This window comes from Heliangelus exortis, chromosome Z, assembly GCF_036169615.1.
Source record: "Heliangelus exortis chromosome Z, bHelExo1.hap1, whole genome shotgun sequence".
Classification (NCBI taxonomy): Eukaryota; Metazoa; Chordata; class Aves; order Apodiformes; family Trochilidae; genus Heliangelus; species Heliangelus exortis.
In genome coordinates, this window is record NC_092454.1 from 58,888,655 (window position 1) to 58,902,140 (window position 13,486).

General features: G+C 40.0%; 1 protein-coding gene across 1 annotated transcript in view; it reads right to left on the reverse strand.

Moving 5' to 3' along the window:
* Positions 1–4,087: 4,087 nt before the first annotated feature.
* LVRN (laeverin) overlaps positions 4,088–13,486 on the reverse strand; it is a 39,438-nt gene continuing 30,039 nt past the window's right edge. Inside the window, 4 exon segments of the mRNA XM_071730487.1 lie at positions 4,088–5,582; positions 7,037–7,112; positions 8,321–8,461; positions 10,543–10,713. Of these exon segments, the coding sequence (XP_071586588.1) occupies positions 5,436–5,582; positions 7,037–7,112; positions 8,321–8,461; positions 10,543–10,713 (535 nt within the window). The 3' untranslated portion in view covers positions 4,088–5,435.

The window sequence follows — 13,486 nt, forward strand, 5'->3', positions numbered from 1 at the left end:
GAGCCCGGCAACCCCCGGAGAGGTCACAGCGGAACAAGTGGATGTTCCACGGAGAAACTGCGCTCTGTGGGAGGGACTGAGCCCCGGGACAAGGAAAGAGAGCGGGCTGGAGGGAGAGGCAGGGGCAGCGGCTGTGTAGTGGCCTCAGCCCCCGTTCCTCTTTCTCGATGGGCTGATGGAGAGGAAGGAGGTGGAAGAGTTGGGAGTGAAGTTGTGCCTGTAAAAGAGGGAGAGTGGGGAGATGGTGTGGTTTTAAGTTTGATTTTGTTTCTCAGAAACCAAGTATGTTTTAACTGGTAGTAAATCAAATTCATTTCCCCAACTGAAACGTGTTTTTCTCCTGTTATGGCAACTGATAAGTGATCTCCCTGTCTTTATTTCAACTCATGACCTTTTCACCTCGTTTTTTCCCCACATCCTGTTGAGTGGGAGAACATCAGGGTGGGCATACCACAGCCCACCGAGGTCAGCCCACCACCCCTGGTTACATCCTTGCCTCAGAGAATATCCCATCACAAATGACAGACAAGGGCCCGCAAAGACCAGAGCCTATTGTCCTCTGTCTTGTGGGAAATTTTGAAGAATAAAAACCACAATCAAATATAGCAGCAACAATGGTTTTATTGAACTAAGATATTGGAAAACTGAGATGAAACAGATGGCAAAGTTCATGCCACTACTTACCACACAGAGACTTACAAGAATGACTCAAAGTTAGCAACAAAAAATCTTAGTGCATTTAATACAAGGTTATGCACAAAACCTTGCATATCAGTCCATATGCAAGTCCATATAACCATATGCATATCAGCCACTCACCAAAGATCTGCAGTTGGTAAGGGGTATCAGCCTTGAAGAGTAATGCTGAGAGGCATCTCAGTTCAAGGGCAGATCACCACCATGCAGCCATCTGCTTAGCAGAAGAGAGCTCAAAGGAGGCTCAATTTAGCTGTCATATTTATGGAATAATGTGGTTGGCTTGCAGTCAAATTACGTGTGATGGAAAAGGTAAGCATGGGATTCCTTGCACCCACAACTTCCTTTGTTCCTTGAACCAACTGCTGTTCTTGTGTTAATCGCATGGTCAGTGTTCCTGTTTCCAAGCTCTTTTGCCAGCTGAGGATGGTAAATGAGGCTTGGACACCAGAGTGAAAAGAGTAGGTGTGTTTTACTGGTGACAACTAAATCATACAACCAAATAAGAAAAATATAGAACAAAACACCTGAAGAAGACAAATAGAAAATATACGGGGTAATGCATCAAATCATTACTATAAAAGAGAAAGGATAGTGATTAAGAGAGATACATCACCACTTGCATATGTTAAATCTGCAGTCATTGGGTAGCCCTGGTTGCAGCGAGGGGGAAAATCCCAGCAAGATTCCCAGCAAGTGGGAAAATCCTACGCAGTGCCTGCACCTGTAGGTGAGGCATCCAAAGTCACTGCAAGAGGGTCCAGCCTTATATATTAAAAAAAACAGCAAGTCAGGATAACTTTTCATATTACCATATGCAGAAACATCTCGTTCATCTCCTGACCAACTCTGACCAGGACTGGGCCAGAGTCCAGGGCGTGGCTGGCAGGGTTTCTTTAACATACTCTCTTTCCAAGCATCAAGTCAATTATGTTTGATAAATTATGTTTTTGATGATTGTTACAAGGAAGCAATGTCAGTTATTTTTTATATGCAAGTATGCAGTTTCAATTATTTTTTCTATGTCCATACAAGGACAGGATTCACCTATAGCTCAACTCTGGCTTGAGCCTATTGTCCAAGCCTTAGTATTACAAGCTTGTATGCATCAATGCTCACCCGGTTCTTCTGTGGGCTCTCTTATAATAGCTTAGAACTACAGTTCTTGGCCTGCTTATACAGGTTAGGACTTTATTGCCTTGGATCCTGAACCAAACTACCACTAGTTTAGTGAAGCAGTTAGGTCCATCCATCATGCCCTGCTCTGGAGAAGCCACTGCACATCTGGGCCAGGGGATGAAAGAGATGACAGCTCTTTTTGTCCTCTGTGAGTCACTGCACAAGAAGAATGTGGCAAGGCCATCTCATTGTTCAGTTATGGCACTTTAGCCCCTGTCCACTGTTCTCTACCACATACCCATCCTTCTGGGATGTGCAACAACCTTGCAAGGAGCAGGACTGCTCCCCCTGCCTCATTCATGTGTGCCGTCAACACAGCCAGGTGACGTGGGGTTTGCACCCTGAGAATCCAGACCCTACAACCAGATGCTTTCTCTTTACCTGCCTGGGACACTCTCTCAGGGTGCAAGGGAAGAAAAGTGGCATGGGCAGGGTTGGCAGCAGGACAGCTGTGCCAGAAGGTGCAAAGGTGCAGTTGGCTGGTGCTCAGCTCTCTTCCTACTGGGAACATCTTGGCTCACCATGATGGAAAGACTGGCAAGGAGAGAGCACACTGACTGCAGCAGAACAAGCATTGACACAGGATTCTTCATACCAGCTCTGGCATGTGGAGGAAAGCTGGAAGCTCTGTGCTGTGGGGCAGCTGGTAATGGTGGCTGCACTGGAGACTATGGGACTGTATTGATCACAGCACTATCAGAGCTTAGGCACCAGGAGCTGCTGCTGGGCCAGGAACTGCCTGGTGCCCTAACAGCTGCATCCAGCAAGTTCATAAATGGACACAGTGCACTGCACAGCAAAATTGCAGCCAGTCAGGGGAACACATGGCATCACTGCTCAAATGTATTTAAGAAAAAGCACTAGGAAGGCAGAAGAAAATGAAAGAAACAAACTGGAGGAGACACATGGAAGATGTTGCAGACAAAACTGGAGATAAATACTCAAGAGAAGGTGATGGAAGAGGAAGGACACCTCCAAAGGCAAGTGAGGCCTGCGGGCACCTTATGCCAGGGCAGGGACACTGCTGAGAAAGTGCAGATGACCAGCTCTGGGGAAGGAACCTGAAGGAACCTGATATCCCCACACCTGGGGGGATATCAGCCCTGTTCTACATGAACAATACAAGATCAGAAAGAATACCACATAATCCTTCAAAATTCTTCAGGCTGAGTTTCTTAGGGAAAGGAAGCAGGGCAAGCAATGCACTGAAAAGGGGCCTGAACTCCCTCTTTTCTGTCATTATACTTTCCCATTATACTTTCTCATTCCCATTATAATTTCTTCTACAGCTCCCCTCATTTTCTTTCTCATCCTCTTTCTTCTTTGGACCCCTCGTCCTCACTTCTCTTAATCTTCCCTTCCTAACTATTCCCACCCTTTTATAATATTTTTCCCTTAAGCCCAGCAAATCCAAATCATTTCCTTCCAACCATAAGCCACCACTCCACCTCTTCCTAAGGTCCTAATTCTCCCTCCCTCCTTCCATTGTTCAGTTTCTTTCCCACCCTTGCCATCTTCCCTAAGTCTTCTGCCCCATCACACACGCATGCTGTAGAGGCAGAATACATGTAACGTTTTGAATTTTACACTCGGGGAAGAGATCATGACTTAAGGCAAAACAACTGGCCTCTTCCCTATCAAATCTTCATTTTTAACTCAGGGCAACAGCAGCAATAATTGCCATTGTACAGCATTGTAAGTGTTACATGCCACCAAGTATAAATGTGTAGACTCTGGATGCAAGAGTGATTCAGATCTGCTCCTACTCAGGTAGTTTGCCTAGCAATTACCTTCAGCGTTTGCCTCTCCTATGAGAACTGTGCTGCTATACTGCAGTACAAAATGTAAGTCAAGAGGCATAAACATTTGAAAATAGCTTATTTAAATTTTTTTTAGTAATTATTTATATATTGACATTTCTAATTAAGAGTTTTGTTGTACTAAGTAGGTAAAGTTAACAAAATAATAATGAGGGAGAGTGGTTGGAAAGAAATGGTTTAGACTTACTGGCTTAGGGACAAAATATTGTTATGGGAAGTTTAGTCCACAAATCCCACAACAATTACTTGAGCTTTGTTTAGCCCACCCAATGAGGCATGCAGAGCCATCAATTAACTAGTGAGAGACACAGGAAAGGCTGAAACAAAACCCCTGTAACTCATCACAGCCTTGATGACTTCCTCTGCTTTCTCAATCAGCTTTATGAACACTGTCAATGCACACAATTTTATTTGGCACCACTTAAATAGATCAAATGTTAAAGAGCTCAAATGACTTCATGATAAATGCAGCTACACTTGTTAGTAACTCTGGGAGTCTCAAAATAGTTTATCTTTGCAGCCATGGGGAACAGAGGAGATCCACTGCAGCCAACACCACAGTGTTTCCATAAATCTATTTAGAAAGCGCCAGTGAAAAATTGTATTATTAAATCTGGTTTTCATTCTTGGACTTCTTGAGTTATCTGCATTCCCCATATACCACTGTTTTCTATGTTCACCTGAGCACCAATATGGTAAAGATACTATTGTCATGATACTATTAGTCCACAAATAAATAAATTGCTTGGACTGAGAATCCCCTGGTTCTTCAACCACAAACTAATACAGTTTGCTAATGCTAGCGAACTGAGCTCTGTCTGTCTCCTCCAAAGTGCTGCTTAAGCAAGATGATTAACCCTATGTCTACATCACTGAGCAGCTCAGTGCAGTAAGAATGGGAACACTTGGTGATGATGCAGAAGGGTTAGTTTAGACTAGTCGTACTTTATTGCCATGGACAAAACCACCATCAGATGGTGGTGTCTTATCAGTTGCACACCAAGAGCTCATCATCTCCTATACAAATTTAATCCAAAAAGAATAAAGTTTGCAAACTGTCCTGGGGGTTGAAGCTTACTAAAAGGAGACGACTGGGATGGTCTCTTCAAAAGGACATTGCTAATTAAACACAAATGTGAATGTAGACACAGTAACTACAGATTTTCTAAAGGAAAGTTTGAATTACAAAGCATTCATATATTATGATTAAATTTCAAGATTTCTTAGGTCTTTCCTCCCTACATTTCTGAAGCCATTCTCAAGTTTATGTTTCATAGCACTGTTCTAAATTATTGTCCTCTTCACAATTTGCAAACATAAAAATGGAGAGACAGATTAAATTACTTGCTCAAGGGGTCACAGTACAAATCATAAGCAAAACCAAATAAAAACATTTCCCAGCTCCTCATTTTTTTGCCACAAACTTCTACCACAACATTCATTTTCATAATCTGAAAAAACAAAGGATTTAGGAACATATCTACATGTCAGATAATTATTAGCAACCCATCACTACTAACAACTCATCCAGTAGAAATTAGTTTTTATATAATACAAAGATATTTGTCTAATTTCTTTTGCTGAATTTTTATTTTTGCTTCCAAATTATTTTTGTCTGACTTTCTAGTTGGGAAGCCAAGCACAAGACTCATAAAAATCTGCTTTTTTATCTTTCATTACATCTTACATACCAAAATGCTAGTGAATGGCACTCTAAAATATACTGGAAAGCTTTCCAAGTCAGTCATCTACATTTTTCTGTAACCAGCTGGCAACTCTGATTAGTAGTTCTCGTGTTTCCAGGTTTTCAGATTTTGTAAACTCCAGCAGTAGAGTAGTAGCCACTCTCTCATCCTCTTCTAACGTAGCATTATAAAAAACCTGCAACTGAAGAAATAAGTACATGAGCTCAGTTCATGTAAATTCACTTGCAGAAAACAATTCCATGCCTGATGCTTTGGACACAAGTGCACGGAACACAGAGAGATGGCAGAGACGAAGGAGGGGATGGGGCAAGCTTACTGACTAACACAAGGAAGGAAAGCTTCTTGCACATGAGGAATGTGACTTTTTGGCATCCCTCTGAAAATCCTTTCAAATACTTCACTTGTACTGGTGGTACCACATAGTGTCAAGGACTACCTGGGTAGCAGAATCCTCTCGTGCTCCCTTTCCTACAGCCACAGAACAGGAAGTCTTTCCCATCATTCTGATGAACAGAAGACAAGAGAGGACTGAAGGACAACAGAAGAATATAAGGAAGGAACAGGACATGAACAAGAAGAGAAATGAGATAGATGTTAGCATGACAACCAGCAACCTAACATACCAGCAGCCCAACTATTAGTTCATTTCCTTTAGACCACAGTGGCAAAGGTTATCTCTATAGACAGATTTTAAAGAGGAAAATGAGACACCTTTGGTAATATTTACTGGGACTCAATTCCAAAATGAAGGTTAATTTAAAGACTGGTATTGTTTTTTCCGTCAAGAAGAGTTAACTTGTCTTGAAGATTAAAAGGTGAAAAACTTACAGTTCATGCATTTTCAAGAGAGATTTTGGTTTTAGGAGCTAACTCTCAGAACTGCTCTCCTCACTAAGCATTCCTTCTCAGTTACTTGTATGCATGCATCTATCAAGAGCAAAAAAAGGGAGGCAAAATTTTTCTTGTAATGAAAGATGCTAGCAGTTTGGGACTGGCACAGAGACATGGATCACATGCAGACAGCACAGAAGCCGAGCTACTGAGAAAAGAAAAAAATATTTTGGGAAAGAATATAGGGAGACTTCAACTGTTGGTGTAAGAACACAAAAAATAATGAAATGAGAAATGATATTTATTAATTTATTACTGGCACTAATGTGGATTATTGAGAGCAATAAAATGAGACTGCCTACAGCAACCACCCACTGATTTTCACCTTTCAGCATGTCTCCCATGTCTCATTCACTTTTTCCAGAAATACACTAGTCAAATTAGAAAGCATTCTTCATGGTCTCATCTGGGGTGCCATGCAGGAAAGAACTCAAACACAAGTGCAGGCCATCTGTTTGGCACAGGGGCAGGCAACCTCTTACACTGCAGCCACACAGAGCAGAACAATATCTATTCTTGCATAAAAGCTCACTTTCCTGCCATGCTTAACAACCAGCTGCACACACAGACTGCAGAGCTGTGCATGCATGGCCATATGTTTATTTCACAGATGAGAAAGCGTAATTTTTCCCAGTGTCTGAGTCCAGCAACATTAAAATAAAAAAAAAAAATAAAAAAAAAAAAATTAAAAGCTGTATTTCCAAACTGGTAATAAAATTGAAACTAACTGCTTCTCTGATTTACCTCTTGGATCTGGACATCTGTATTGACAAATCTTCCCATGACTTTTAATACATCATGTAACAATTCCTTTCCATACCTGTGAAATTGAGATAAAAGTCCTTCAAGTAGCATTATTAGTAAATATACTAAATTTCATCTCATTTGAAAATATTTACACTATTTGGTTATTATTTATCATGTTGGAAATATAAACTAAGCTGAAGTTTGCAATTGTTCACTCTTTTTCCAATTTAAAAGAAATATAATGAACATTCAGTTTAGACATTTGAGCAAGTGGAAGCACACTTATTACCCTCATTTTCATTTCCCAGGAAGATCTGTTTTCCTACTTTGGTAAAAATTAATTTTTGCTTAAAATAGATGATCACTGTGAGCCAAACTGAGCTAGAAAGGTTAACCAATAATGCTTTTAACAACTCGTTGTCTTTTGGTATCTTGAGGACAGCATATAAATTAAATTAAAATAAAATGATTCTTTTAGACTGTAAATAATGGGTCAGTTTCCCAGAAAATTTCTCATCAGTGTGGAATACAGAAACATTCTGTTAGGGAGCAAGTTGGTGACACAAACCTTGCCTTTCCTAGCATTAGCAATACAGATGCACATTTTAATGTTCCCAAACTGCTGGTCTTGATTATGCTGCACTAATGGCTCCAGATGGACTCTTCTGCCACTAAGGGCAGAAAGAATGTGCTCTGTCACCCACCCTGCTACTCTTCACCATTGGCCAAGGAGAGAGGCAGTCTTTAAGCAGACATTGAAATGCTTGCTTTGCTCAAAACAGGCAGCCCAAGCTCACATTCAGTTTAACTGGGTTAGGACTTAAGTCAGGGAATAATACTGTAGTTGGTTCTTCTAGTGTTTGTAAACCTGTCTGGTGCAACACTCCCATCTTTCCATACTCTCTTTGGAAAAAAGGGTTACAATCTTATGCCAGCATTTTACATCCATGCTTGTGAAATGCTAGTGTATAAACCCATTTCTAGAGTCAGACTTTCTAGTAAATTTAACAGTTAAAAGCACTGAAACAGTCAGGAGTAGACTAATTTTTAAAGCATTCTGTCTCAGTCAGTAAGTCTCTGTCTCTTTGTCAGTAAGCCTTGATCAGAGTTGAATCTGAAAAGCCCTCTCTGCAGAATTAGGGAATTAAATCAATTATTGCAAAAATGCCAACTTGAAAAAGAAAATCTGCACCTGGATTTTACAGCTCAGACATAAAGATGAAGAAAGAAGCCAAGGAGCCACAGAAGTAAAAGGAATGAAAAGCTTGTTGCTTACCATACCTTTCTCCTAAAAGTGGCCAGTTTTCTGTAACAAATTCCCAAGCCATACGGTGCCCAATATCCTTAGTCACCACATGTAAGATGATAACTGAAGTTTGATTGGAAGAAAATAATGTATCGCTGAGTCCATATTGCAAGTACCTGTTAGAGAAGAAGGTCATAATTGTACTCACCACCTGCTGTTTAACAGTAATGATCTGCAAATATCTTGTTCATGGAAACTCCTTTCTCAGTATATATCAGAATGTGGGAGGCTACACCAAAGTTGGTGTCACTCTAAGCTGTGTATACAGCTTGGTTTTTGTCCATACGTTGGTGAATTTCCTTGTTCTTCCACAGCTACTCTTCATCAGTGAATGAGGGTGTAATACATCAGATGTATATGTGTGTTTTTCATATCTATGTTACAGATAGACAACCACTCCTACCAGTCCTGTGGAAGGGTGAACTGCTTCGCAGTTTCTGGAGACTCATATTGCTATGACACAGATGGAGCCCAGCAAGTGAGCCAGCACTGAGACACTCCACTACACAAACAGGATATCTATAGAGGGTTCCCTATGACAAAACCTGATAACAAGGGGTCTTGGTTACTTTCACAGGGTCTAAGACATGAGTTCAAATGTATTTAAGGAGCTACAAGCCACTGATAACAGTGGCAGTGAGTGTGTGAATATATTGGAAAAGTAACTATTTGTTGCCTCAACTTGCTGCTGCTTCCAAGGACCACTATTAGAGAGACCACTATCTTCTCACAGGGTCTCACAGGAAGCTGATTTATGGGTAGCTGATTTATGAGTTGGGTTTCTCTGCTTTGCATGCCCTCACCACACTTAACAGAGGAATCAAAATTTACTGAGGGCCAGGAAAAGTCCAGCTTTACACTCCTTCCCCAAAAGACTTCGAGGATGGCATTTAGAAATTTAGATTGGCTTATCAGCTACTAAGGCACAAGAAAGAAGGAGGTCATCACAACTCTCTGAACATGTCAGGGACCAGTGGTAGCCTGTGCCAATGAAAAAGACAAGTAAAGGGCAACACAGGCCAGGTGGAAAATCAGCATAGCTGACTGGACATCACAACCCATCTTGCCTTCTTCTCAGGCATATTTGTTCTTTTCAAATGAGCAGCATCACAAGAGCAGGTAGCTGGCAGGACAAACACCTCTGCTACTTCCAGAGCCTTAAACCCATTGAGTTTATGCCAGTTCTTGGATGATGATTCTTTAGGCCATCATTGGCAAATTTCTGTCCTTTGATTAATCCTACAGGTAATATGGACATGACAGATTACAGAATCCAGCTTCAACATATTTTTACTGATGATGTGAAAGGATTTTACACAAATGCCAGTGAAAGATAATAAATACAGTATTCCAAACTTTGTTCAGAAAGGGCTTGGACAACACTCCCAGATACTCAGCTTAATTTTAAGTTGCCCCACATGCATTCAGTATTAAGACTTGATGATCTTTGTAGATTACTTCTAACTCAGGATATTGTATGACACTGTGAAGCTGCCATGAAACTACATTTTAGTGTAGTTCATTTCACCACATTTCAAATAATGAACAGCTTGCTAATAAGTCTGTTTTAATTTTTGCCCTTAACCTGGATTATTTGGCTTCACACAGAAGCCAGATTAAGACTATGAGACGTAAGGCTGGAAATGAAGTAAACAGGAGTATGGGAAAATTATACAAACTCATAAACAGTGTGGGAAAGTGTCAAAGGAAATCATGGTAACTACTGTTCCTTACAGTGCAGAGAGTAAGGACAGACAATGGGCCACAAGTTAAAAACAACATGAAACAGCTTTAAAACAAATCAAAAAGAAGCATGTTATCATACAACATGCAAGCATTTTATGGGATGTTTTGCCATAGTCTGCTATAAAGCCTGGAGGTATCATTTTAGTTCAAAGAGGTCACTAGATGCATTGACAGAAGCCAGACCCAATGTTAGACATGACACCCAGCTAACAGCTTGGGAAATCCTTTTCCCAGTGATTACCAGCATCTAGGATGTTAATACCAGCAGAAGAATCATTTGTGTCTGCCCCATTTATCATGCGTTCTCAGTAAACAAACTCTTTTAAGATGCTTCCAGTGGTCTGTAAGACACATATTTCTGGAGCAGGCAAACCTCCATCAGGGTTGCACAGTGTAGTATTTGTAGCTTCATTATCCTACATATATAAACATATACTTTGACCAAGGTCACCTGTAAAGTAACCACGATTCTTTGGCACAGCTCATGGCAGAGAGCATGATGTCTTTATCTTCCTTCGTGGTGTCGGTATGGTTATACATTTCCCATGCAAAATTCCATGCTTCCTCACTTCCCACTGCAACACCATAGCAGCAAACTGTTCTTCTAATTAAAAAGGGAATTCTGCGGAGCAAAAGACAATTAAAAGGTGCTGTATTGATGTAGAGTCAGTTAGCCACCAGTTAGCCCCTAACAAATGTTTATTTACAGTTAAATGAACAAGAAAGGAAATAAAGGTAATCTAAATATAAAGGTAATCTAAATAAATAATCTAAATAAATTGACAATTGATAGATTTATTCATTAATTAAGTATTTAAAAAGCATGCAGTTAAAGGGCAAACCACAAACGTTTTTTTAAATAGTTGGGTCAAGCTATTTTGTGTACATACAGTGTCAACACCTCTCTTTTGCATCACATCCTAGGACACAGATCACACCATTCTAGGGGGTACAGCTGCATACAAGCATCACCCCAGACAAGCCTTTTCAGTGGCCTTTTCATACAAGCTTCTTCAGTGAATGCATCCAGTAGGAAGAGCCATGTGCAGCTCAAATGGATAAAGAAGGGACCTTTCTCCACGTAACACACAGCTTCCTATTACTCCCACCCCATGGTCCTCAACATTCTGGTGAATTTCATAATGGAAATTAAATGCAAGTATTATCACTGTAATGCTCTATGTGAAAATGTTGAACAGAAAATTTCTACCATGGCGATGATGTGTCCCTGACACAAAGAGATTGCCAACCCTTTACAGTCACAGTAATGTATTCTACTATGCAGGCTATCTGAAAACATTTTAAACCAATGATATTTTGGCCTAAATCTCTCTAGGAAAAGTGGTCCCATTGCTACAAATGAACTGCTGAATTCACCAGTAGCATTCTATTTATCTGCTTAGCATTACACAAGACCAAGATCGTAAGCAGAAGAGTAAAGCCCAGCTTCCATTAGGTCAGGAGACTGGGAAAACCAGACAAGTTTCTGGTCACATCAGTCATTCTTGTGGCCCCAAACAAGAAGCAGCAAATTCAAATTTAAACATAAATTGAAAAATCCGTTTCACTAGACTACCACTGGTGGTCTGCTGGGGATGATGCCAGCAGAAATAAAGATAATAAAAGTCAGAAGGAATGATATATAATGGCCATCTTCAATGCAAAAGGTAGAGACAAGTCATTTATAAACTTTGGAAACTAAGAAGAACTAGTGGGAAGGGTGGAGAGAGTCAGGTGTTCTGGATGGCAAACATTGGTTGGTAAGAAGCAAGGTGCAGTCATTTTGATAGTTCTGTAGTGGGTGGAGGGTTTCACTGGCATGATTACAGAAAGTGTGGTCATGTTTTACAATTACTGCAAAAATAATTTGGATTAATTTACCTGCATATGTGCTGAACCACAAGGGGTTTGTCACTTGAGAATGAGCACTGAGAATGGTGCTTATTGAGATTAAACAGCTATGTCAAGGTCTAGTAAATTGCTCAATAAACATAACACTGGAGAAAGAGACAGTGGCAGGGTGAAAAGAGTGTACAGCTAGTTCAAATATTCTTTCCAAGACAGTTCAGGAAAAGCTGTTTTGGCTAAAAATAGAGTTGTTTTGCTATTGCATCTGTTCCAGTATTTTCAAGAAGATGTTTGAGTGCAAAGTTGCTTTGGGTGAAGGGCAAATAGATAATTTGTGTGTATCTTTTGGCTGCAGCTTTCATGTTCAGCATTCAAAGCAGGCTATATGGGCAAACTTCTGTGGAATGTTGTTCCACTGCCTGGTGACATCTACAGTGGTCCTGAAGTGGTTCATTTTGTATAATTCACAGAGGAAGTCCACTGTGGTCCAGAGATTGTTAGATGAGGGGTAGGGCATATTAATCTTTATTTTTTTGTCTGGGAGGGGTTGTGCATTTTGGGATGACTGGCCCACCAGGATTATCTCATCTCTGGATTTTAGGAAGATACAAAAAAGGGCAGATTAGTTTATGTCATTTTCCTGGAGCCAATGAAGAAGGAATGTAGAGGTTTTTTAACATTTGAGGACAAACAACAATCTGTGGTTATGTTTAGTAAATAACGAAAATGTACTGCGACTTTGTCCTTCCTTTTAGACTCATTTCCTTCTTTAAAAAGAAAACAAGCCAGTAGCAACACCACAGAGGATACATTAATTTAGCTAGTTCCACTTCACTCCTGTGATATAAGAAAAGAAGGGGGAAAAAAAAAAAATAAAGAGTAAAACTGAAAACCTGGCTAGGAATCATAGCTCTTCATGAAACAGGTAAAATTAACTCTATGAAGTCTACTTAAGTTCTGCCAGAAACTGTTCAGAAATGTTTAGCTGGAAGTTGACCTTCTTATCTGCAAAGCACTACGTCCTTTCACAGATGTCCCAAAATCCTACTGGATTCCACATGTGGGATTAATGGGGGAAGACAGCTAACTGTTTTGAAAACTCCCTGAGAATTCAGTATAGCACTGCTGTTTTTAGTGCTGGAGAACAAGAATATTAACTCTGGGATATAACAGAATGTATTTAGTCTATTTAAACTTTTCATTTTAACTCCAAAGCACAATCAAGTTTTTATGAGGATGATCACTACAAAGTTATTTAAAAAATCACAAATATAAAAATACAAGTTCAGTTTACTTAGCCAACTACACATATCAACAGCAATACAAGGAACAACAAAATATTTATTATGACTACAACAAATAGAAATAAGAATAAAAAATTTAAAATATTCACTCACCAGAGCCAATACTATTTGACTATTGCATAGAAATACATCAAAAGAAAAAGGAAGAAAAAGAGAATAAGAATTTCAATACAGTGTGAATATTCTTTAATGATGCAATACTCAAATACAGAAAATCTGATCCTGGTAAAGCCTAGACTCCAC